At 51.1% G+C, this 25,000-nt stretch overlaps 5 protein-coding genes across 6 annotated transcripts in view; 3 read left to right on the top strand and 2 right to left on the bottom strand.

Annotated features, from left to right (window-relative positions):
* The window catches only part of LOC125958314 (uncharacterized), a 10,993-nt gene extending 5,371 nt beyond the window's left edge, over positions 1 to 5,622 (top strand). Inside the window, exons 11-16 of the mRNA XM_049691582.1 lie at positions 22 to 215; positions 308 to 441; positions 516 to 650; positions 716 to 1,142; positions 1,257 to 1,327; positions 1,528 to 5,622. Coding sequence (XP_049547539.1) covers positions 22 to 215; positions 308 to 441; positions 516 to 650; positions 716 to 1,142; positions 1,257 to 1,327; positions 1,528 to 2,446 — 1,880 coding nt within the window. The 3' untranslated portion in view covers positions 2,447 to 5,622. The remainder of the gene's footprint in view (positions 1 to 21; positions 216 to 307; positions 442 to 515; positions 651 to 715; positions 1,143 to 1,256; positions 1,328 to 1,527) is intronic.
* Positions 5,623 to 6,023: 401 nt separating this feature from the next.
* On the top strand, positions 6,024 to 18,894 carry LOC125956679 (cubilin homolog). Its single transcript, XM_049688764.1, has 15 exons — positions 6,024 to 6,225; positions 6,608 to 6,898; positions 6,971 to 7,655; positions 7,729 to 7,959; positions 8,028 to 8,429; positions 8,501 to 10,091; positions 10,173 to 11,609; positions 11,673 to 12,016; positions 12,131 to 12,491; positions 12,570 to 12,902; positions 12,969 to 13,159; positions 13,223 to 16,313; positions 16,388 to 17,691; positions 17,769 to 17,849; positions 17,915 to 18,894. The coding sequence occupies exons 1-15, from the start codon at positions 6,146 to 6,148 to the stop codon at positions 18,785 to 18,787; spliced, it is 11,295 nt and encodes a 3,764-aa protein (XP_049544721.1). The 5' UTR covers positions 6,024 to 6,145; the 3' UTR covers positions 18,788 to 18,894.
* Positions 18,895 to 18,913: 19 nt separating this feature from the next.
* LOC125956676 (uncharacterized) lies at positions 18,914 to 21,868 on the bottom strand. The gene is made up of 4 exons (XM_049688760.1): positions 21,584 to 21,868; positions 21,143 to 21,521; positions 20,609 to 21,078; positions 18,914 to 20,537 (listed from the first exon to the last, which is right to left on the bottom strand). Exons 1-4 carry the CDS (start codon positions 21,824 to 21,826, stop codon positions 19,017 to 19,019), a joined length of 2,613 nt encoding a protein of 870 aa, XP_049544717.1. The 5' UTR covers positions 21,827 to 21,868; the 3' UTR covers positions 18,914 to 19,016.
* A 51-nt stretch (positions 21,869 to 21,919) lies between these two features.
* Positions 21,920 to 23,829, top strand: LOC125956677 (WD repeat-containing protein 89). 2 transcript variants are annotated; one of them, XM_049688761.1, is made up of 5 exons: positions 21,920 to 22,028; positions 22,092 to 23,028; positions 23,100 to 23,205; positions 23,381 to 23,570; positions 23,688 to 23,829. In XM_049688761.1, exons 1-4 carry the CDS (start codon positions 22,019 to 22,021, stop codon positions 23,519 to 23,521), a joined length of 1,194 nt encoding a protein of 397 aa, XP_049544718.1. In that variant the 5' UTR covers positions 21,920 to 22,018; the 3' UTR covers positions 23,522 to 23,570; positions 23,688 to 23,829. The 2 variants fall into 2 exon arrangements, with proteins under 2 accessions (XP_049544718.1, XP_049544719.1); XM_049688762.1 differs by having other exon boundaries at positions 23,680 to 23,811.
* Positions 23,830 to 24,509: 680 nt separating this feature from the next.
* The window catches only part of LOC125956678 (small nuclear ribonucleoprotein-associated protein B), a 1,025-nt gene continuing 534 nt past the window's right edge, over positions 24,510 to 25,000 (bottom strand). The window contains exon 2 of the mRNA XM_049688763.1: positions 24,510 to 25,000. This exon is cut by the window's right edge and continues 257 nt beyond it. Within this exon, the coding sequence (XP_049544720.1) occupies positions 24,646 to 25,000 (355 nt within the window). The 3' untranslated portion in view covers positions 24,510 to 24,645.

Raw genomic sequence — 25,000 nt, 5'->3', positions numbered from 1 at the left:
ATTCCGTTTTTCCTGTTGCAGCTCTCTGGGTGATGTGGGGGTTGCTGTGTGGCCATTTGGTCGCCTTCAAAGCACCAAAGTCGTGGCCGAACAAGTTTCTCATCAACGTTTGGGGTGGCTTTAGCGTGATCTTCATAGCCTCGTACACGGCCAACATAGCGGCCCTGATAGCGGGTTTACTGTTCCACAATGAGGCCAAGTACTACGAAATGTCTGTAAGTGCACAGGAGAAGGAGGAGGAGTTAATCTTGTCATTTTCGTTGGGGATAAGCTTTGAAATGTAACGGCGTCCGATCGGATTTTGCAGATGTTAACACAGCGTGTTGGCTCACCGATAGCCACGGCAGCCGAATCGTACGTCCAGTACAACGACAAGCCACTCTGGGAGCATATGAAGAAGTACCAGCTGCACAGCATCGACGAAGGCATCCAGCGGTTAAAGTAAGGGCCGTTTGCTTGCAACACGATCTTATTGCTCCGGATGATTGATTGATGGCCGCTGGACTTTCTTGCAGAAACCGAACAATTGATCTGCTGATGTGCGATACTCCCATTCTGGATTACTATCGCGGCACGGATCAGAGTTGCGCGCTGCAACGTATTGGTGATAACTACATCGAAGATTCTTACGCGATCGGGATGTCGAAGGGGTGAGTCGTCGTGTTAGCTCCCTCGGTGCTATTCCTTTAATTCAACGCAATGTTTCGGTTTCCAGCTTTCCGCTCAAGCAAACGATGTCGATGCTCATCTCGAAGTACTCGCACGATGGCTACCTGGACATCCTGACAGCCAAGTGGTACGGTGATTTACCCTGCTTCAAGCTGGACCGTGAGATGGCCCAACCGAAGCCGCTCGGTGTGACGGCAGTGGCCGGTGTGTTTCTGCTGCTCGGTGTCGGCATGGTGCTGGGTGTGCTGATCCTGATCATCGAGCACGTGTTCTACAAGTACACGCTGCCGATACTGCGTCACCAACCGAAGGATACGATCTGGAAGAGCCGCAACATTATGTTCTTCAGCCAGAAGCTGTACCGGTTCATCAACTGCGTCGAGCTGGTGTCACCGCACCACGCGGCCAAGGAGCTGGTTCACACGATACGCCAGGGTCAGATAACGAGTCTGTTTCAGAAGAGCGTCAAACGGGTAATGTCTGGGTGGTAAATTGGGGAAGGGGGACAGACAGCAGATGACCACACTAATGCAATCCTTTCTCTTCCCCAACCCCGCGCGACACGACTCTTGATCAATTTGGCCCAGAAGGAGGATGAGCAGAGACGGCGACGCAAGAGTAAGGCCCAGTTCTTCGAGATGATCCAGGAAATACGAAGGTAAGGTGATCGTGGGGATATCTCTAGCTCCCACCACCACCCCCACCACCTCCTCTGGCTCTCTCTCTCTCTCTGTTTTCTCTCTCCCTCTCTCTCGGTCTCTGTCTCTGTCTCGCTCTCTTTTCTCTCTTTCTCTCTGTTGTGTGTTTGCGTGTTGTTAAAAGCTGTCCTTTGAAACGTAGAAACATGAAACTCGACAGGGTGCAGCTGGATCCGGATGCGGATGCGTCGCTGTCGGCGACCTCGGAGAGCACCTCGCAGGCACTCCTACCGGATGCACCAATAGCAGTTAATGGCGGCGGGAGCGGCGGTCGTGCTACTTCCACCAGTGCTAGTACAAGTCGACGAGCTAGTCCGGGTCGGCTGCGGACCTTTGGTTTCGGTAGGCGAACGGAGGGTGCCGCTAGCAAGAGTTCATCCTTCGGTTCCTCGCTAAACGTTCGGCGCTTCAGCACGGATAGCATCATAAGCGAGCGGTTAGGTACGATCGGACGCCGATTAAGCCGGGATGCGGCCACCAGCTCACCGCCTGATCTGTCGCATCACTTTGAAACGTTCGGTAAGGGCGGAGGTGACGGTGGTGGAGGTGCTGGTACGTCCTCGTCCAAGTTCGATACGTACTCAGGGAAGAACAACAGCAAGGAGCAGATCGCGGTGTTCAAGTGCGACACGTATAATGGAAAGCTCGAGACGAGCGGGACACCCGGTACGGATACGGTCGATGGTAAGATTAAACCAGACGAAGAGAAACCGGCGCTGCCGGTTAAGACGAAAAAACGATCGCGACGATCACCGCTCAACCTGGAACTGTACGAGTCGAGTCGCCGGCGGCTCATCCCGATCAGTGAGCGGGTGGCACACGGTCTCGCACCGCCCTTCCTCGAGGCCGACAATGGTAGTGCCCTGTTGCGTGACAAGCTGCACGAGGAGCTGCGGCTCAAGTACGGTCAGACGCGATGGAAATCGGCATCGCAATCGAACGACACCGCGGCGAGCAGTGGTGGAGCAATGCAGGGTAGGGCACCGATGCCCGTACCCAGCGGAGAGACAAATGGTACTGTTGAGCAGCGTCCCGGTTCTAGCCGTCGCCAGCCGTCGACGTCCAGTCGACGAAAGTAACCGACGTGCCCCAGGGATGATGCTGCTGCTGCTACTAAGCGTGGGCAATCGTAACGCGAGACGCGAAACAAAAAAAAAACACCAAACCAAATTCCTCCGCAGTGACCACCGGTTTCTCCAAGAGATCGGCCGAGGACAACGGAGCGCTAATGACAAAACGAAGATCCTAGATTACTAGGGCAAGCAACTTGCCAAAGGATAATAGCGAGCTAGCAGCCGATGGAGCGAACAGTGTAAGGTAGCTTCTATCTTCTAGTCCATCCACCGTAGCCAGTGTGCGTGCATGCCTACACCGGTGGCAAGCATGGTGCACGCCAGCTTCTCTAAGCTGGAACCCACCTTCTGGAGTTCTCTTCTGCAGTCTGTACTTACGGGTTTGCCCCAATTCTTGAATATACGATATTCATGGGCAATAGCTCTGCCACGCTCTCGTCCCGTCTCTTAGCAAATGGTTAGTTCTATCAAATAGAACGCTAAGATGTGATGGATGTGTGTGTTTGCATGTGTGTGAATGTATGTGTGTGCGCGTGTGTGTCTGTGTGTTAGTGTGTGTGTGTGTGCGTATATTGCTGACCGGTTTATAATTCTGCCCCTTGGAACACCATTCCACTTTTCAATGAGCGGTTGCTCCTGCACCTGGTTCATATGCTGTCCTCTGGGACGCTTGTTGAGCGTCTAAAAATATGAAATAACATTACAAATATGTGGTCCAATTTCCAGCGAAAAGAAACAAAGCAATTGCAATACTCCTCAACCGTTGAACTGCTAAAACGTCGTTCTACTCACTTCCGAAGATGACACGACATGCTAAACCACCAAGTTATACGTACTATTGTTGAAACGAATAATTGATCTGAAACCATCTGTGGCAAAAAGTTACACAGAAAGCATTGAGAATTCTTGCAGAACCTGAATTCCAACACCATTATAATCATACACATTGCAGACAATATGGATCTGCAAATGGTTATGCCATTTCGGTTTTGTTTGAATCGAAGCCTAATCTACTGTTCATTTTGATTATTGGCTTTCTTCTTTATATGGTGACTGAAATCCAAGAGTTGAGGATGGAATGTCCTCCCTTTTTTTTTGTTTGATAAGATAGTTTGTCGCCAAAACGGACCTGTGGTGAAACGGGATGAATGTCGTACACTAACATAAAATCTGAATGGTCTGAATACTAGCTCTATATAGAAGAAGGAAAGGAAGTAGTGTAAAAGAAAAGAAAGAAAACCCAACTTAATATTTATAAGGGATAGAAGAAACCAACACGTAGCTTTATGAGATGCGGTAAATGGAAAACAGATGAGAAGCCAAAAGTCAACTGAAAGGGCAATAGACTACTATCGAAACGTGATTTACTGAAACAACTAGGAATGTACTACGTCACCGTGTCCGTTTAGAGGAGGTTTGAACTAGAACTAGTTTTTCCTATAAATTTGACGTTCTTTAAACCCAAAACCAACCAAACAACAAAAGAACGTAACTATTAAGAGAAAATAACAAGATGGGGAAAAGTGGATCATGCAGTTGGTTCTGACAAGCTGCGCTAGCGTTCAATGTATAACAGGCGCAATAGCAGTCTGTAGACACTATTTTAAACCGAACATCTTCTGCAGGAATGAATCGCAGCATGTGGTCTATACGAATTATTATAACAAGTTGTACAAAAGGGGACTTACGATTTTGAGTCTACAGCGAGAATAGCAGCAACCGAAAACACAAAACAGTTCACATACAAGAATACAAACACACACACACGCACACACACAAAGACGCATACACCTGCGTGCATAAACCATTCATGAGCTAAACGGCTCGCAACTACAGACACATGAACAGTAGAGGTGCGAACAGAGTTGTTAACACAGGGTACGAGAGAACAAATGAAAACAAAAAAACTTTAAAAACGCCAAGAGTATAATTAGAAACAAGAAAAACAAAAGAAGAATAAGGAAAGAAACTCGTCAAAAACGTGTCTATTTAAAAAGAAAATTGTCGTCATTCGAAAACTAAGCAAACAAACAGTAGCAGTAGTGCAGTAACAGACTTTCGGATATTTTCGAACAAGTTCAACGATGATAAAGGATGAGAGCAGAACGTAAAGAAGAAGCTTGGCATTTGTCAAGTGAGGGGAAGAAGAGGTTTAAATAGAACTAACAAAGGGACGCATAGAATCTTATGATATTGACTAGTTTGTTTAAGAGGAGCTCTTTGTCCCATTGTCTGTCGCTCCGTTTTGTTCCATGTCAGGTGCCAAAAAGGGTGGATCAACGATAGTGATCCACAATTTGTTTCTTATTTCAATTTACTACATTCACTGTACACTCCAAGCGACATGTGTATTCGTTTGTTTCTTTATCGGTCTATCATCATCTTCCATAGTGATCGGTTAGGGTCTTCCAGGCGCATTACACTACCTTGGTGACCTTTGAAATGTGTTCATTCATCGACCCAGGTCCCTAGACTATACGTTTTATCTAATAGGGAGCTGAAACTCCACACCACGACTAGTTGGAAACCGTGCACCGTGTCTTATGAGTACTCCAACCTATCCTATCGCAGCACGCACACTCGCACAAAGGTAGTAGCCGACTTTAGTAGAGTAATTGTTTGAATATCTTTTCCAAGAAGAGATCTGTTAATCACCGAGACTAGTGGAAAGAAAGCTGAAAGGGTGGTATTATGTCACCAGTTAGGGTAGAGTGTGTGCCGATTTGAGGTCATTGACTTAGCAAAGAAAGAGTTTTTCCTATATCCCCATCCATCGTAGACGAATGGGTGGGGCGTTGTTTGCGTTTTAGCACAAATTTTCTCATGTAACGTTTGATCCGATGATGCACGTACATACCCACGTAAACTCCGCAATCTACCAGCAACATACAAACATGTTTCGTCCTAACAAAAGAAAGAAAGAAAAACAGTGAAAAGAAAAGTGAGCAGACTCGGTAGTGTTCTATTTACTATGAAGAAAAGAAAAACCACACACACAAAGCTAGTTTAATTCAAATAACATAGAGAAAAAACAGCGGAAGCATAGCTATTTAGAATGAGAAAGATGCACACAAAAAGGACACATTCACACAGTCTCCATAGTCTATATATATATATATACATTATATATATATTTGTAGATAAGACACCGTTAACTTACCAATAAATTCGGAAACGTCCATTAAGCCATATACTAATGTTCATACAGTATACTATTTATGTGAAAGAAGGGAACAGACACCGCAACTTGCCCATATACTTGGATACGTACTGGGCTTGATCAAAGAGTGCCGGTGATGGCAGAGGATTTCCTCGACGCCTTGATTTATTCGGACAGCAGTGTTATCGACTGTCCTCTTCGCAACAAGTACACCCACAAAGTTATACCATACTAGCCAAACCGGCGCCAAAGATTTTTTTATCGCGTGCAAACCAATCCTATGATGCAGCGCAATCGAGTATCGATTTCAGGGGGTGTCTTCGTATTGCCGATAGAACACTATCTACCAGCATCCAGCATACTAGCTGGAGTGCTATAAAAAGGGCGCACGCTCCTGGCCGGAGCTCAGTTGGTGCGGGGCGAAGAACTTCCTAAGCAGCTGGTAAGCAAACGAGTAAAAGCAAGTGTTTAAAGTGAAACAGTGAAAGTATGGTTTGGTGACCAGTGGCCGGTGGAAGCAACTTAGTGCGATCGTTTGTGTCAAAATGTATCTCAAGCAGTGCTGCACACTGCTCATTGTGATCGGATTTTCCCTCGATCATGTCATGGCAGGATTTGAGGATCAGTAAGTTTGTGAATACTTGTAGTATTTTCTGGAAACTCAACATGGAAAAGTGCCAAAAAGGGGCGTTTTGCTCAAATAATCTTTGAATCTAGCATGGTTATTCCGAAATGAAATGTTACTGTTACTAACGCATTAAGAATTTTCTTGTGTCGGTCAAATCATGGTTAGTATACGCCCTGGTAAAAAAAAGGGGCGTACTTCTCTTATCCGTGTTGCACGACACTACCAACGCCCCCTAAACTCACAATGAAGATAAGAACTGCTTGTGATCCGGCTGCTAGAATTGAGTGTATACCAAGGATTTAACATTTTTATGAAAGAAATCTAAGTAGGAAACTTCGGGAAAGAAATCTAACAATGCTGCTCCCCATTACTCAAACAGAGCCAAGATCTATGCTAGCAATGGCCACATCATTTTTGAGTCGGCGATGGATAAGAATATTACCTTCTATCTGAAGGGCGGTGGACACGTGAACATCGGTAGCCAAAGCATTGATCAACTACTCCAGACGGTCACCAAAATGATGCTCAACGGTCGTGCTTCGTTAAGCGACGGTGCTGGACAGATGTTCCTGCCTACCGGGGGTAGTATTGCGGATCAGGTTCAAATGCTGTCCACCTACGTCGGTGGTCCCTTCGGATTGATCAAGCGGGTAGAGAAGCTGGAGCAGGAGTAAGTAGTAGTCAGTCCAGGGCGTGAATCGATTCTTCATCTACTTATGCGCTACGGTTCCCACTCCTGCAGTTCATCGACGCGCAACGTAACACCAGTGAATCCACGCATCAGTGCGCTGGCACGCCGGATAAGGGCAGTCGAGACTAAGCTTACCACGCTGCAGGAGAGCTTGCAGCAGACCGATTACTGCCGTAGCGGTCCGTGCCAGCACGGTGGTACCTGTCTCAACATGTACAACTCGTTCCTGTGCCTCTGTCCCAGCAACTGGGAGGGTCAAACGTGTACGACGGATGTGAACGAGTGTGCCCAGTTCGCGGGAACCGATCTCGGTTGCCAGAATGGAGCATCGTGCCAGAACCAGCACGGTGGTTACTCCTGCATTTGTGCTGACGGGTGGCGCGGTATTCACTGCAACACGCGCACGCAGGACTGCGCGACATCAGGGGCAGAACTGTGTGGTCATGGGGCGTGCGTGCAATCGAAGGATGGTTATCGGTGTATCTGTGATCAGGGATGGAAGACAAACGGCGTTACACCGGCGTGTAATGTGGATGTGGATGAATGTAGCGAATCGCGGCCCCACTGCTCGAAGGATCCGGAAGTGAGCTGCATCAATCTGCCCGGTTCTTTCGTCTGCGGTGCATGCCCGGCAGGCTACACCGGGAATGGTTTTTACTGTGTCGATATCAATGAGTGCGAGACGAATAACGGCGGCTGCAGTACGGCACCATCGGTGCCCTGCATCAATACAAGGGTAGGCGCCGTGGTTTCCATAGATACTGGCGCTGTCGAGATGACGTGCTAAAAAAATGGTTGCTCATTCGCAGGGTTCATTTCGATGTGGTAGCTGTCCGGCGGGCTACGCGGGTGATGGGAAGACATGCCTTGCCCAGGGTTCTCGCTGTACCCCGGGTCTATGCCATGCGATGGCTCGTTGCGTTGATTATGGTAGCGCGACACCGAACTGTGTCTGCCTGCCGGGATACACTGGTTCCGGGTTTGGCGTTTCTGGCTGTATCCGTAGCTCGTGGAACCCCTGCGCAAGTGCACCATGTCGGGTAAGTAGGAATGGCTCGGAAACGAAGGCCCCGATAGATTTGCCCCTCTTATCTCTCTTCTTTGGCAGAACGGTGGAACTTGCGTAAAAACAGATTCCCAAAACTTTAGCTGCCTCTGTCCACCGGATACGAATCCACCGCTTTGTATGCGTACCGCTTCGCCGTGTGAGTCGAATCCATGTCAGAATGGTGGTACTTGTGCACCTATGGCGAACCGCTTCGTGTGTCGCTGTCCACCAAGCTATACCGGGCTTCGGTGTCAAGTAATGGCCCGGGCGTGTGGTGGCATACGGTTCGAGCTGAACGGTACACTGCGATATCCGGAGTCGAACGGGACGTCGTACAACCACAATGCCCGGTGTGCGTGGTTGATCAAAACGAATGAAACGCAGGTCCTGAATGTCACCTTCAGCCAGTTCCGCCTGGAAAATCCTGTCGCTAGCGGGGAGTGTAAGTTCGATTGGTTGCAGGTAAGCCAATAAGGGAGAGTCGTCTTCGCAGACGAACTGATCATAATGATGGTATCTCCCCATCTTCACAGATTCACGATGGACGCTCCTCGGCGGCACACATGATTGGGCGGTTCTGTGGCAATCGGTTACCGCATGGGGGCAACTTCATATCCTCGCACGACATGCTGTACCTGTGGTTCCGTTCGGATAACTCAACCTCCCATGAAGGCTTCACGTTGCACTGGCAGAGCATTGATCCGGTGTGCGGAGGTCCGATCGGGGTCGCTAGCCACGGTGTTATAGCATCGCCCGGTACACCTGGTAACTACCCACCGAACCGGGACTGCAAGTGGTATCTACGGGCCGAGCCGGGACGGCGGATACTGTTCACCTTCTTTACGATGAAGATTGAATCGCACGAAAACTGCCAGTACGATTTCCTGCAGATTACGGATGGTGTGAGCGACGATGGACCGTTGCTGGCCAAGTACTGTAACACCTCGCATCCCGAGCCACTGACCTCGCTCAGCAACGAGGCCACGGTGTACTTCCACAGTGATGAGGATGGTAATGATGCTGGTTTCCAGATCAGTTACGCCGTCGTCGAAGGGGTGCCCGGCTGTGGGGGCAAATTTACGCAACGGGAAGGTACCATCAGCTCCCCGCTCTCCCAGACGGACAACGTGTATCCGAACAATCTGAACTGTGAATATCTGATCAGCCTACCGATCGGGAGCCGGGTGGAGATCCAGTTCACTAAGTTCCATCTTGAGGCGAGCGAAGACTGCAAGTTCGACTATCTGGAGGTGTTTGATGGACGCACGACGGATGACCCATCGCTGGGCAAGTTCTGTGGTGATCGGTTACCAGCCGGCTACACTTCCACCGGCAACGTGCTGCTTCTGAAGTTCCGCACGGATTGGTCGGCACCGAAGCCCGGTTTCAGCCTTACCTACAAGATCAAATGCGGCGGTACATTTAACGATCCGGAGCAGGAACTTTTCTCACCCTCCTACCCATCGATGTATCCGGCGAATCAGCTGTGCGATTACGTGATACACGCACCCCTCGGTAAAGCGATTGAGCTCGAGTTTCAGGACTTTGACATCGAGAAAAACAGCTATCCGAAGTGTGATCTGGATTACGTGGAACTGTACGATGGCATGGTACCGTCGAACCAGACCTTGCTCGGCCGTTGGTGCAGTACCAAGCCACCACCGCGATCCATCTCCACCAAGAACGTACTGTTGATGCGCTTCGTAACGGACGGTTCCGTAGCGGGGCGCGGATTTAAGGCTAACTTTACCTTCTTTAACATTAGCTGTGGCGGTGTGCTGACGCGCGAAGACATGATCATCCGTTCGCCGGCAATCGCTGAATCGGGCAAGTACCAGCACAATGCCAGGTGCGAGTGGATCATTGTGGCACCGGCTGGCCACGCGATACAGCTTAGCTGGAACAGCTTCGAGCTGGAGCTCAGTGGTAACTGTGTGTACGATTATGTGGAGATTTTTGATAACTCGACGCTAGCGGACAGTCTGGTGGGGCGGTACTGTGGATCCCAGAAACCACCGGTCATGACCAGCTCGGGCACGATGATCACCATACGCTTCGTCACGGATTCGTCCTCCTCGAAGGATGGCTTTAGTGTTGCCTTCACCTTTATGGATGTGGAAAAATGTAAGTTTCGTTCGGCAATTTGATTGTCAGTTCAAAGGTTCGAGGGTTTTTCATACCTATTCCCCCTGTGTCCATGACCAGCTTGCGGTGGAAACTTTTTCACGACGAACGGCATCATACGATCGCCCGGCTGGCCCAACATCTATCCCTCGAACAAGGTGTGCGAATGGGTCATCAACGTACCGATGGGCATGCAGATCCAGCTGCTCGTCAGTACGTTCGTGATGGAGAAACACCGGACCTGCCGGTTCGATGGTCTCACGATACGGAACGGTGGGACCGAGAACTCACCCCTGATTGGTACGTTCTGCGGTGAGCAGGACTTTAACGGTACGATCTCCTTCGGCCATCAGCTGTATCTGCGCTTCTTCTCGGATAGTTCGCGCAACTACAAGGGTTTCATGATCGAATGGGCTGCCTCGACGACCGGGTGTGGTGGTGTGTTGACCGCACCGAAGGGTTCCATCATCTCACCCAACTATCCCTTCCCGTATGGTCAAAGTACGCGCTGCTCGTGGCGCATCACCGCCAGCCAGGGATCGGCCATACATATCGTGTTCACTGATCTCGACATGGAGAGCCACCGGACGTGCCAGTACGACTATCTGGACGTGTACGATGGGTACGATATCGGTGGCACTAAGTTGGGTCGCTTCTGTACGACAGAAATGGAACCGCTCGTCCTGAACACGGTCAGCAATCATGCGTACCTGCGGATGCGCACGGACGATACGAACCATGGCCGGGGCTTCCAGTTGAAGTACAACGTTATCTGCAAGCGCAACATCACCGGCTATGCTGGTGTGATCGAATCACCGAACTTCCCCAATGTTTACCCACCCTCAATGGACTGCCAATGGACGATCAGCGTACCGCGCGGTAACCGAATCCGAATCGAGTTTTCGCACTTTGATCTGGAATCAATTCACCAGGGCACCACCACCAGCGGCAGCAGCAGCAGCGCCAACGATGCCAGTGACACTAACCATCGGTGTCCATTCGACTACGTGAAGCTGCGTGAGATCGGGGCGAGCGATTTGCTAATAGAGCGTAGTTACTGTGCATCCCGGCCACCATCATTCGTGAGCTTGGGCAACACGATCGATGTGATCTTCCGCACGGACAACAGTGGCGAACAGATGGGTTTCCGGCTCGATTGGACCATCGAAGGATGCGGAGGGCAGCTAAGCAAACCGATCGGATCTCTGTCCACACCGAACTACCCGCAACCGTATCCGAAGGAAACGGAATGCCTTTGGACGATCGTGGCGCAACCGGGCCAGCAGATCGAGCTGACCGTGCAGGAGTTCCACATGGAGACGAGCGATAACTGCCGGTTCGATGGGTTGATGATCGCGAATGATGCCAACTATTCACAGCTTATCACGACCGTTTGTCACGAGCAGACTGAACCGATCCGGGTGGTTAGTGCGGGCCACGTACTGTACGTCAAGTTCTACAGCGACAGCTCGTACTCGTATCGTGGGTTCACTGCGAGCTACAGGACGAAACCGGCCGGTAGGTATCCCTTTTCCGATTAAAATGCGAGGGGCCGAGTAATGCGTTCCATTCCTCTCCTAGTTTGCGGTGGAATGTTCCTGCTGCATGAGGGTAGTTTCACTTCGCCCAACTATCCGGCGACCTACCCGATGAATGCATCCTGCGAGTGGCTCATCAAGACGGATGCCTCACACACACTGCAGTTCAAGATCGATGAGCTGGCCATGGAACGATCACCCAACTGCACGAGTGATGCGCTCCGGGTGTACGACGGTAGTATGCGAGCGGATAATAAGCTGCTGCTGACGGTTTGTGGTCCGGAACCGAACATCACCAGCATCTCCTCGATCGGGCACGAGCTGTTGGTTACCTTCGATTCGAACGATCAGTTCGGCAGCAAGGGCTTCAAGGCTAGCTACGCTACGGTAGGGCGACGGGTGGAGCGAAGAAGCGAAAAAAAAACGATTGACTCGCTTTGAGTTGACCAAAAATTTACTGGTTACCCCCACACACTCTTCTGCTCTTCCGCTTCTCTACAGAACTGCGGTTCACGGATCGTGGCCAATGCACCGGGCACCATTCAGCTGAAGAATGCGCACAAGACAAAGTCGGACAACTGTACGTGGGTGCTGGTGGCACCGCAGGAATCGCAACACATTACGCTGACCATCGGCCACATGAGCATCATGGATTCGGATGGTGACTGTTACGCGACGATCGCCGTGTACGAGGGTGAAGATAGCGAGGGGCCGGCACGCTTCGAAGGCTGCGGTAACCGGGTACCGCCGAGCATCGTTAGCCGCGGTAACGCGCTGACGGTGGTGATCAGTTCGGCCGATCTGTTCTTCTCCAAGCTGGACAATGTGTTCGTGGAGATCAGCTACACCACACTGGACAATGGTAAGGACTACCGGACGTTCCCCTGGGTTGTGCTACGCGTCTCGCTGTTACTGCTAACCACCGCTTTACTACCGACAGCTTGTGGTGGCCGGTTAGGATCGCTGACGGGTGAGATCGCCTCACCGAACTATCCGGATTCGTACCCGGCGAATGTGGAGTGCGTCTGGGAGGTGGTAGCATCGCCCGGTAACAAGATTTCGCTGTACGTGCAAGAAATCGACATTGTACCGTCCGACGATTGCAATGGTGATTATCTGGAGGTGCGCGAACAGAGTGCGGACGGTACGCTGATGGGTGATTTCTGCGGAACGGTACCACCGACCAATCTGACCAGCGCTAGCAGCTTGTGGATCAAGTTCCGGTCGGCCGGACCAACGGTTGCCAAAGGATTTTTGGCCGAATACTCGTACGGTAGGTGTGCAGAGGCGTATCCGCAAAGGAATAGCTATGCTGATTCCAATTTCCCGATCTTTCCAGACTTGTTGAGTGAGCTGAGTGGCGTTAGCGGCACCATCTCGTCGCCACTGTATCCGAGGAGTTACTCACGCTCCGAGATCGTTAGCTGGCGTATCTCGGTCGAGTTGGGTTCGGTGATTGCGATGAGTTTCACCAAATTCGCCGTCGATCGTGCCAGCGAAACGCCGGCAATGTGTGACGGATCGCTCACGGTGAGGGACCTGGGGCGTGTAAAGGTTACGTGTCCTTTATCCTCTCGTTTATCATTTTATTAGATTTACGATGGATACGATGACGGTGCTGCGGTGCTACTGGCGGCCTGTGGCTACGTCAAACCGGATCCCGTGACATCGACCACGAACGTAGTGTACGTCGTGCTGGACCATACCGATGTCATGGATTCGTCCTCGTTCGCGCTGATCTGGCAGCAGAAGGTGGCAAGCAGCGTAGCGTCGATTACGGCTGCCGTCAACACGGAGCTGTTCTGCGGTGGCCACAGCGTAATAGCGTTCAACGATACCGACACGGTGTACAATGTGACCTCACCCGGTTACCCGTACGGATACATGAACGGGCAGAACTGTAGCTGGATCTTCCAATCGACCATCCCGACCTACCATCCATTCCTGTTTTTCGATCTGGTCGATCTCGAGGAATCGAGTGAATGTGTGTCGGATTACGTGGAGGTGTTCGGTTCCAGTGATCTCGCCACTTGGAAATCGTACGGACGCATCTGTACCTACGGTTACCGGGTACCGCGTACCTTCCACGGGGCACCCCATCTGAGACTGGATTTCCGTACCGATTACTTCCTCAATCGGACCGGATTCGCTGGTAAGGTGCTGCTGCGCTGTGGCGGTTACCTGACCGATCCGAACGGTGTGATAACACAGCCGTCAGCTTCACCCCTTCCCAACACGTGGCCAACACGGATGATATGGATGGACCAAACGGACGTTTGTAGCTGGAATATTAGTGTCCGAGCCGGGCGTACGATTGAGTTCAGGTTCGAGCAGCTGAACATCAGTTCAAGCGGTGCACGTCCCGGTTCGGTGACGATCCGTAACGGCATCGACGAGTATTCGCCGATGATTGGTGTGTACAGTGGTATCGATCTACCGAGCACGCTGACCACCGTTAGCAATCGGGCCTTCGTACGCTTCCGAATGAGCAGCGGAGGGCCCAGTTCGTTCCGTTTGGTGTACCGGGAGCTCTCGGTCGAGTGTGGGGGTAACGTTCTACTAAAACAGCAATACAACAGTGTCCTCTTCACGACACCCAACTACCCATCGTTGCCACCGCCGCACAGTGAGTGCATCTGGACGGTGCTGGCTCCGGCCGGGGAGCTACTGCAGCTCAAGTTCCTCGATGATCCACAGTATAACCGGAATTCGCTCTGTCAGCGTGAGTACGTTGTGGTGCGGGACGGACTGACGCAAGCGGCACCGGAACTGCTGCACTCGTGCAGCAATGATCTTACGCGCCCCGTCGTTTCGACCACCAACGCACTGATGGTGAAGTACTTCAACGAGCTTGCCGATTCGAAAGGCCCCCTACGTATCAACGTGACGCTCACCAAGTGTGGTGGCTTTTTCCGTGCCACATCCGGTACGATCACGTCCAAGAACTACCCGCTGGTCGGTGGCTATCCGGCGTCGAGTATGTGCGAGTACCACGTACAGCTACCGGGTCTCGGTAGCGTGGAACTTACGTTCCAGGATCTTCATTTACCGGGCAAACAATCGGACAACTGCACGGACAGCGATAACGTGCAGCTGTACGCGGTTGTACCGGGGGCGAACGAAACCGGTCGGCTACATCTTGGTACATTCTGCGGCTCACAGGTACCAGCTCTACCGATTACCAGCATCATACCGAACGTGATGGTCGTGTTCACGACCTTCGATCACAACACCATATTCCGGGGATTCAAATTAAACTATGCGCTCAACTATAGCCGCTGCAGTCACTCGATTCGTGCGCAGGCGGGTGAGGTAACGAGCCCCGGATACGGTACCCAGCTGACGCCGCAAGCTTTCTGCGAGTGGCGCATCACGGTACCCGAGGGCAGACGGGTGAGGTTGGAGTTCCTTGACTTCGATCTCGAGATGGCCCCGGACCAATTCAACGTGGGGCGATTATCGTTCTATGACGGTGCTAACAATTACGGGAATCGTATTAAGATGATCACCTCGCTCGATGACCTCACGCCGGTCTACTCGAGTGGTAACCAGATGCTGGTTCAGTTCTACTCGAGAAGCACAACCGGACGACGGGGATTCAAGTTGCGCTTCTCGAGCGATGAGCCCACGATATGCAATGGAAACCTGAACGGGTTACAGGGGACGATCGAGACGCCTGCCAATGCCAGTACCCTCGTGTGTTCGTACCGTCGAACCGATGGTGCGCTATCGCGCGATCCAGAGCAGCGGCAGGTTGGAACGTTGGCGATGAACTTCCGCGAAGTCGTGTCCGGTCCGTTCCAGCGTATGTGTATTGAGGTAACGGCTAGTACGAGTGTCGCCGGTGGACAGCAAATGATCAAGAGGTTCTGCAGCAACAGCACAACCCCGCAGATGCTCCTTTCGCCCTTCCCCAGCACGGCCGTTCACGTGCATCGTGGCGGTTACATGAATCAGGCAGGATTCAAGATGGACTATGTCGTGCATGAGTGCGGTGGACGGTTCGGACCATCGACCGTTAACATTAGCCGACCGCAGGGTAACTTCGGTAGGGATGTAGCCCTACACTGTGCCTGGCACGTAACCTATCCGGAGGAAACACTGATCAACATCACGAAGGGTCGCTTCGCGTTCAAGCTGCCCTGCGAACAGGAGTATCTGATGGTTTACAACGGAGCGCTACCGTCGAGCCCGTTGCTCGGACGGTTCTGTAAGGATCAACCGTTAGAAGGATCGTTTGCCACCTACAAGCATCAGCTGTTTGTCGAGTATCACACGACATCGCCTAGTGCTGGCGGAGACTTTGAGCTGCGGCTGGCGAGCAAAGCGTTCGGATGTGGCGGAACGATTCACTCCGGGATGGCCGTGTTCAGTGCACCGTTGACCGGTAGTAAGTATCGGCCGAATGTGGAGTGTGTGTGGGTGGTGCGCGCTAACGAGGGACAACACGTGGGCATTACCTTTATCGATCGGTTCAGCATCGAGAAGAGCCCGAACTGTTCGAAGGACTCGATCGAACTGTTCGATCAGGTGAGAGGCGATTGGGTAAGCCTGGGTCGCATCTGCGGTAAAGCGTTACCGGGTGTATTTAACTCCACCGGCACTACGATGAAGATTGTCTTCCGGACGGACAATGAGACCGAGGGCGATGGTTTCACCATTCGCTGGGAGTCGAACTGTGGAGGTTAGTATGGTCCTTGGGACTCGTGTTCGCATTCTGCCACGCCACTGATACACGACCTTCGCTTTAATTCGCAGGAATTTTCTACGCTGACGACCAACCGAAGACGATCGTAAGCCCGAACTATCCGGAGAACTACAATTCGATGCAGGTGTGCAACTACACGATCCTCGCCAACAAAACCGACGCTAATATTGAGGTGAATTTCCTCGACTTTGAACTGGAGGATACACTGATAGGATCGGTCTGCCGGTACGACAATCTGACCATCTACCGAAAGCAGGAGTACATCGAACCGCTGGCATGGGAAAAGATAGGTACCTACTGCAGGAAGACGGGTCCTACTAGGTTCCGGTTGAAGGATCGCACTGCGATCATCTTCCAAACTGATCGCTACCTGCAGGCACGTGGTTTCCGGTTCGAGTACCGGCTTAGTGCGTGCGGTGGTAACATCAGCAGCACCACACGTATTCATAGCCCGGAGAATCTGCTACCGGATGGAACGTTCCGACCGGCAATGATATGCCGTTGGTATATAGCGATCCCGTCCGGTCAGAAAGTGACGGTACGGTTCGAAAGCCTAACCGTAGAGCACACTACGGGTTGCTACTTTGATGCGGTCGAAGTGTACAAGGGCCTGGAATTGACGCCAGCGAATCGTTTAGCGATGCTGTGCGGTAACCTGACAGCCCATGCACCGGCCGTACCGATCAGCGGAAGCCACGGTGTGGTTTCGTACAAAATGGAATCCTTCTCCTCCTCGACAGCGCAAATGTCCGCCCTCATCCTGTACAGTGTCGATTGTGATAAGACAATCACGCTGGATGATAAATCGCCACGCTACAATCTGAACGTCCTGGGCAGTGGCAACGATCGGGTGCAGGATTGCCACTACACATTCGAGGTGCCCGTGGGCTACACGGTGCAGGTAACGTTTGAGCAGTTCCACGTTGGAACGTCACGCAACAGGAGCGACTGTACGGATGACTATGTGGAACTGCGCGATGGTGGCAGTGGTTTTGCCGATCAGCTTGGGCGGTACTGTGGTGCCCGGTTACCACCGGTGCAGACCAGTTCCGGGCCGACACTGTACCTCCGCTACGTAACCGATTCGGCTCTGCAGGGAACACTCTTCGAGGCCACCGTTACCATGGTACCCTCGCTCTGTGGACCGATGGTACACAATCTAACCGAAGGGCGCGACATCACGCTCAATACACCAATGGTTAACGGTAAGTATCCGCCGAATGTGAAGTGCTTGTGGCTGATTAAGACATCGTCCGAGAAGCAGCTTGAGCTGGATTTCTTAGCGATGGATCTGCAAAGCTACGACAAAGCCAGCGGCGAATGTAAGGACTACATTGGCATCCGAGATTATTCGGTGAGTCCTGCGTCACTAGTGGGCTGACGGTGGTGATGTAACACTGGTCTAACGAACCCACGTTTTACCTCTTCCAGATGAAAACCGTTATCTACGAAGGACTCGGAGAAAACGTCATTTTCAATGGCCGCGCCACTGATAAGGCGGCCTTCTATTCGGTAAGTTGTAATCAGCGGTGTAAAACTCTGCGATCGATCCTAAAGCTTCCGTTGTCGGTATGAAGGGAACCCGGTATGCGACGGCCTATCACATGTACTGCGGCAGCAGCGTTCTACCGAGCCCGTACATCTCGATGACGAACCAGGTGTACGTAAAGTTCGAGAGTGACTCTGCGGTCGAGGGCAAGGGTGTATCGCTGCACGTGCGAGAAAGCAGCGTTTGCGCCCGGAACTACACCCGACTACAGGGCCGTATCTTGCAGAGTGAAGTCCCGTCGAAGGTCGTTTGTACGATCACGATTCAGGTGCCGGTCAACTACACGATCGCGGTTTACTTTAACAACTTCTACCTCTACAACGTGGAATGTGATAAGCACGGTCTCAAGGTGTTCGATGGAATGGACGAGAATGCTACTCCCGTGATCGAACTGTGCAACTTTGTAACCCCGAACCCGGTCTTCAGTACCGGCAATGTGCTGCGCTTTGTGATGCCGGCTACGCAGAAGGACTATGCTACGCTGCTGCTGGATGCCACATATGTGGCCACGGATCAGGGCCAGGGTTGTGGTGGGGAGGTGTACAATTATGGCGGCATCTTGACCAGTCCGCTCTATCCGTTCAACAATCGGACGCGTATGCAGTGCTCGTGGACGGTGAGTGTCCCGAACAATCTGGTCGTCGCGTTGCGCTTCGAGACGTTCGATCTGGGCAGCAATTCGACGTGCGCCACGGATTACCTGCAGGTGTACGATCGGGTGGACGGCGCACAGGAGGAAATGGCTGTGCGCAAGCATTGCGGTAACGATAAGCCAGCCAACTACGTTAGCAGCAACAGCCAGCTGCGTCTGCTGTACAAGAAGACGCAGAATTTTGCCGGCGTTGGGTGGATGATCAAATTCATGGGTGTCGAAGCGGGTACACCCGTTCAGGAGTACTGAGCAGCGTCGCCCGAACATCCTCACTAAATAACCTATGTAACATTGCAGCTAAACGGTGAAAATGTGAACGATGCAATAAATCTATTAACAATTCTTTCAGCAGTCTATAGATTGATTTGTGTTGGTTGGTTAAAAGTTTATCGGAGCAATTATCAGCCTTACAGCTATCCCGAAACAAACAATACTTATTACTAATACCGGCACTGATTATGAACATTTACACCCTAGATCATTCGCTTTCTAGAAGCCGTTTCATCTTCGTCATGATCCTAGTCAATCGCGCTCGCTCCGTTATTTCTAGCTTGTGAGTTTGATTAAGTTTCGCTAATTCTTCACTTTGAGTTTCCAGCTCATCAAGAATACGATTCGCTGATCTACTTGGGTCTAGCTTGCGCCTTTTCGGAGATACGTTTTCAGCCAGCGCATCGAAATCGATCGCATCAACATCCTCATCATCATCATCGTCGTCGGGGAACAGTTCGTCTATTTTACTATTAATGATAAGCGTCATATCTGCTGTCGATTCCGCCGCACTGGCAGGTTGACAGCGATGCTGTACAGCTGCCATGGGTTCTGCAGGTTCCGCGGGCAGTACAGGGTGGAATCCTGGCAGATTCTTTTGTAGGGCCGCTAATCGTGATTGAAGCACTGGCTCTCTTGTAATTAACGCTATCGCTGCCGGTTGTCTTTTAGAATTCAATTTGCGCAACAAATGGAAAGCTGCGGCTGCTATTAAAGGTTCCTTATCGTTGAGTAGGGCTTCGAACACCGCTTGCGGCGGGGTGTTGGCTCGCTCTAAAAGAAGCACGATTCGATACTTCGCGTAGGTCGAGCTTCTGCTGACTGCTAATGAGTTGCAACGACGTAAAATGTTGTCGAGAGGAACATGAGACCCTTCGAGGTACTCCAGCATCCTCGCCGAAGCTTTGCAGGGATTAGTAAGAATCTTTTCCCAAGCGAATAGCGAGCTCCACTCTCGAAGCATGTTTACTATCCCTCCTTGGCTCTTTGCTATTGAAAGCAGATTCATCATTTCGTAGAAAGCATCAACCCGGTGTGGTAGGTGTTGAGATGGTTGTTGTAATTGCTTTAACCGTGTTTGCAACCGCTCTTCCACCGAAGCGAGGGGTTGCTGCCGATGCACCATAAGTTCCGAATCCGTACTGGGTAGCCCTACCGTGACCCAGAGACGATCGTTTTCGCTGTTTCGAATGGGGTAGGTAGTCAGCAGTTTCTCCTTCTGCACACCCGGCAAGAAGACGTACAGATTGCGCAACAGCGTACGGACATACACGTGCTCCGGTCTGGTTCTCGATGGTGCATACTCGTTGTTTACTCGCATCCAAAACACAAAATATTCGTACAATAGCTGAGTGGAATGATAGCGCACCAATACGGACCACAGATCGATACCTAGCAGTGCGATACAGTATCGTTCCTGAAGCACCATGCCTACCAGTGTTTCCTCGATCGCCCGTTGAGCTGTACGGTTTCGTAACCGAAAGCCCATCAGCACCAAGGCGGAACAGTGCACTAGAAGCTGGCGATAGAGAGTGCCTCCGCTAAGCAGCAGATTGCCGGAATGTTCGATTGTGTTGGCGATTTTCTGGAGTAAGTTATTTTCAACGCAATAACGCAACACTAGGCTGTTGTCGTTGGAGTAGGTGACTATCTGTTCAATGATGTGCATCACGAGATTGAAATAGGAGTGACAATCATCAATCGTGCTTAATTTGCAATTCACCAATGCCTGCGAAGAAAATTTGAAACGAGGAGGAACAAATCTACCTTTGAACCCCGTGTGAATGCCTGTGTTCTTACCTTGGCAAAGATATCCGTGCGCAGGGAGCTTTCCACGATAGCCATGTAGCTTACGTGCAGGTACTGTTCGATGCCTGCGACCAACTCACTGGTAAGTGTCTGTGTTCGAAGGCACGTTTTGATGTGCAATAGAGTCCCGATGATTGACTGGTACACATCCGAGGATACCCGTTGCCTGGACAACGTTAGCAATTTAAGCATCACTCGCAGGCAGAACGCATTCAACTTCAGCGCAATCGTGGCCTGCTTGGAGGCTTCGTTCTTGCTTTGCAGTTCTTGAAACGAAACTTCAACGCCGGTGTTCAGTATCACGACAACGTTCCCGAACCATCCGGTAGGCCGCTTGTCGGTACACAGTTGTCCCTCCGCATGCTCGGTGCACAGCTTAACGATGCTTTTCCACACGTCACTGGCCAGCAGTGAGTCGATCGGGCTGATTTCATTGCCAACACTCGCCAACACTGTACAAACTAAAAGGAAGAGTAAGGCACTGGATAAGAAAGAGTCGTAATGCGGCACTGTACTTTACCTTACCTTTCTCAAGACATTCTCGCTCGTCGTCCTTCTCGATCGTGCGAAAGTAGCTACCAGCAGCGGTTCGATTAGGGGTATCGCGTGGACACAATAATTCAAGGAATGCCGTGAGTATCTTCTTGCAAACACCGTATAGGGCTTTCATCGCTTCCAACACCTCCACTTCCTGTGCCATCGACACATAATTCTTGCGTACGATAGTATAGCACCGGAGAAGATATTCGGGAAACACAGTGAGCGAGCGGTACAGGCGGTAGGATTCTGCCTGGGCCAGCAGGTAATCGATCAGCTTTGCCAGAACATCCGCCAATCGCTGCAGCAGCGTCAGGTTCTCCACAAAGAAGTAGGACAGCGCGTTGGTTTGCAGTTCGTTCTGAATCTGGAAAAACGGACCAACAGCTTTGTTAGTCAAGTCTACCGTGCACCACAATTCGTACGTACCTTATCCACGAAGCGAACCAGCTCGGGCAGCACCAACGAGGACACTTCATCCTCAAATTCCTTTGGCTCGAAGAAAGTTATAACATTCCCGAACAGAAACTCGTACAACTCGATATCACTCTCCTGGTGGCGCAGTCCGCTGAGCGATCGTTTGGCGATTTCCTTGAGCGGTACATTCCGAACCTCGGCTCCTAGTAACAACAGATCGCTGGCATTGTTCACAATTGCCTCCGTTTCGTTCATGGCGTATTCGAATTCACAATTCACTGCACTACGGAAAACATTTAAAATTGCAGTCGCCTGTTTTAACCACAACAACGCGTTGCGCGCCCAAACGAGGTTTGACGTTTCGCCTGTCTGTCAACAGAAACCGGCACGTGCCTCTATTGTTTCCGTTTGAATCGCAAGATCCCGGTGTCCTTCGTCCTGCGAGAAATGTTTGAAGGTGGGTAGAACATCTTCTGTGTTAAGGCCATTGAATGATGTTACAGATCTAGTTCCTTTCCAGATGTACACAGCTCGGACGAAGAGTCCCCGGTACCGGATGCGGATTCCTGTAGCGGCAAGCAGTTAGGCGAGCTGTTTACGACGACTCTCCAACCGTGTTCCGAAGTTTCCGCCTCCCTTAAACGAGTATGTGGTCTGCACCTTTCCCAGTCGTACGACTCGAGAAAGCTAGCCGTGGGGCTTTCACGTAAAACGTTGCAACTGTACGATGTACGCGAAGGCGGTGATATCAGCATCTCAAACGGCACGCTCGGCCAGTTCGAGAGCGGAATCCGTGGGGTGCGATTTTTCAACGGTGATTCCAACTCACTGCTCTGCTGCACCGAGCAAGGGGACGTGTTTCTGTACGATGTACGGTGTAGCGATAATGGCGCGGTACACCGGTTCGAAGACACCTCCGAGGGGTTGAAGAAAACGATGACTTCTTGCGATATCAACCAGAATGATCGCGTTGTGTGCGCTACGAGTGAGGTGCAGAAGAACGGCGACACGTTTTTGCTGTTTTTCGACGTCCGGCAGCGAAAGTATCTGGGCTGTTACTGGGAGTGCCACAGTGACGACATAACAAACGTACGGTTCCACCCCTCCAATCCGGATCTCGTCGCTAGCGGGAGCGTCGATGGGTTGGTGAACGTGTTCAACATTTCGCAAACGACTGAGGATGATGCGCTTGAGTACTGCTTCAATGTGGAGACAGCAATCGATTCGATCAACTGGCATGCCGATCCAACAGGCCGTGATTTGGTGGCGTGCGTAACGACGACAAACGATTTGCATCTGTATGATGTGGCCAGCCAGGATTGCGTGGCTCGGTTTGAGCGGGAGCAAATAACCAAAGCCATGCACAGGACTTCCGCTATAGATTGTAATGTGGTCGGTACACACAATTACGGTAATGGTAGCTTCTTCGTACTGGCAGGCTCCAACTATAACAAAGGGTAAGCTTTGCACAGATAAACGCAATGTTGGGGCTTTTAATGACGAAATTATGCTGCATATCTCTTCACAGTACCGAGTGTTTGCGGACACTGAGATATGACAATAAGACACTTCTGCCGGATCGATCGTTTGGCGGCAACAAGCAGATAGTGCGTGCCAGCGTGTACAACGAAAAGGTAAGAGACTTTTTTTATTTAAGATATTTGTTTTATTCCTGAACGTTCGCTCGGGCACATGTCGAGTGCCAGCGGCGGTATACTATCCTTATCATGCAGCGTGCAAGCGTACCTCAAGTGTGTTATCTTGTGGTGTCGGCGTGTTAATGGTCCTCTCACTTCTCATCAAACACAGGAACGATATTTGATTGCAACGGGTGAGTGCGGCCTGCTCGCGCTATGGAAGTGCGACAACGAACCGGAAACGACTGTGAACGGTGCCAGCAAGGGGTTGAAGCAAAAGCTGCACGTTAGTCACCGCGCCAAACCATACTAGCACGCGTATTTGCCTTGTAAAATAAATTGATTCGAATTGTATCATTCTGGTAAGCGTTTTTTTTTAATATCGATGGGTACTAGGTTGGATCTGAGTGTTAGTGCTGTGTGCCCATCACCGTGCAACGATTTATGAATAATTGATTGATCCTAATTGAGATCGATAGGAACAGCTAAACAGAACCACCGAGAGCAAACTTTCGAATGATGGGAGCCAGTAACGGAAGCCCGATCACCGATCAGCAGCTGGAAGAGTACGCTGAGCTTACGTATCTTACCAAGCCGGAAATAATTTTCATCCTGCAACGCCTGCTTAACCTTGACGAAACACGACACTTTTCCACTCTCAAGCGATATCCCGAGCAGGCCGTGGTTGAGCTGTTTCCTCAGTTAAAGGTGAGCCCGCGGCGTTGCTGGATCCCCAACACCTAAAAAGTTTCCACATTTTCCCCCACATAGCACAATCCTTTTCGTGATCGTCTTTTGTACGTATTTTCATCCGAACGAGACGATAACTTTTCATTCGAGGACCTACTCGATTTGTTCAGCGTGCTATCGGACAAGTGTCCACTGCAAGTGAAGGCGACCTGGGCATTCCAGCTTTATGGTTCGTATTTTGTGCGGGTTGCTGGGTGATGCTGTATCAATGAAGCAAATACATTTTGTATGTCGTTTAAGATTTTGATAACGATAATTTAATCACAAAAGAGGACATCATGGTGCTGTGCGATCGTCTAACGAAAGAGGAACATTTCAGCCAACAGGAAAAGCAAACCATTGCGGATTTGGTAAGGATCAGCAGCCCCGAGTTGTATTGCGACAGTAGAAACTTTGCTTTTCTTTTGATTGCAGCTGCTTCAAGAGATGGATCTCCAGAATAATGGTAATCTGGGAGTGTTTGACTTTGTCCACGCCATGTCCAAGATGCCCGAGTTTCAGCACACGTTCTCGTGCCGATTGTAGAATAAATTGATGACGGTATGTTTGGCGATACTTCCACAGTTGGAATTCATCTGTTTTTTATTCATTACATTAATTCAATTCAAAGTGACGCTGGTGGAGGTGAGGCGGTTTGGAGGAGGAATAAGAAAACCTAAAATCTAAATGCTCACGGGCATACGACTCTCAATACGGTCTCGTCGGTGGTCCACCACGCATCATACCGGGCGGTGGGCCTCGCATCGCTGGTGGCGCACCACGTCCCAATCCAGCCATAGGATTCATGCCGGCGGCCGGCATCAGACCCGGTGGCGGACCTCCAGGAATCATTGGACGCATCTGTGGCGGAGCCGAAACCTGTTGTCCTCGGCCAACCGGTGCCATGTGCTGCTGCGATGGTCCACCGACACCACGCACGGGACCCTGCAGTCCCGCGGGTACACCGGCAATATTAGCCGGCATACCACGGCCTGTCACGCGACCCATTCCGGGGCCACCGGCACCACCCGGTATCGGCACGCGCGGCAAACCTTCCTCCGGC

The sequence above is a fragment of the Anopheles darlingi genome, chromosome 3, assembly GCF_943734745.1.
Source record: "Anopheles darlingi chromosome 3, idAnoDarlMG_H_01, whole genome shotgun sequence".
Taxonomy (NCBI): domain Eukaryota; kingdom Metazoa; phylum Arthropoda; class Insecta; order Diptera; family Culicidae; genus Anopheles; species Anopheles darlingi.
The sequence above is the reverse complement of the archived record's forward strand: the minus strand, read 5'-3'. Positions and strand labels throughout refer to the sequence as shown.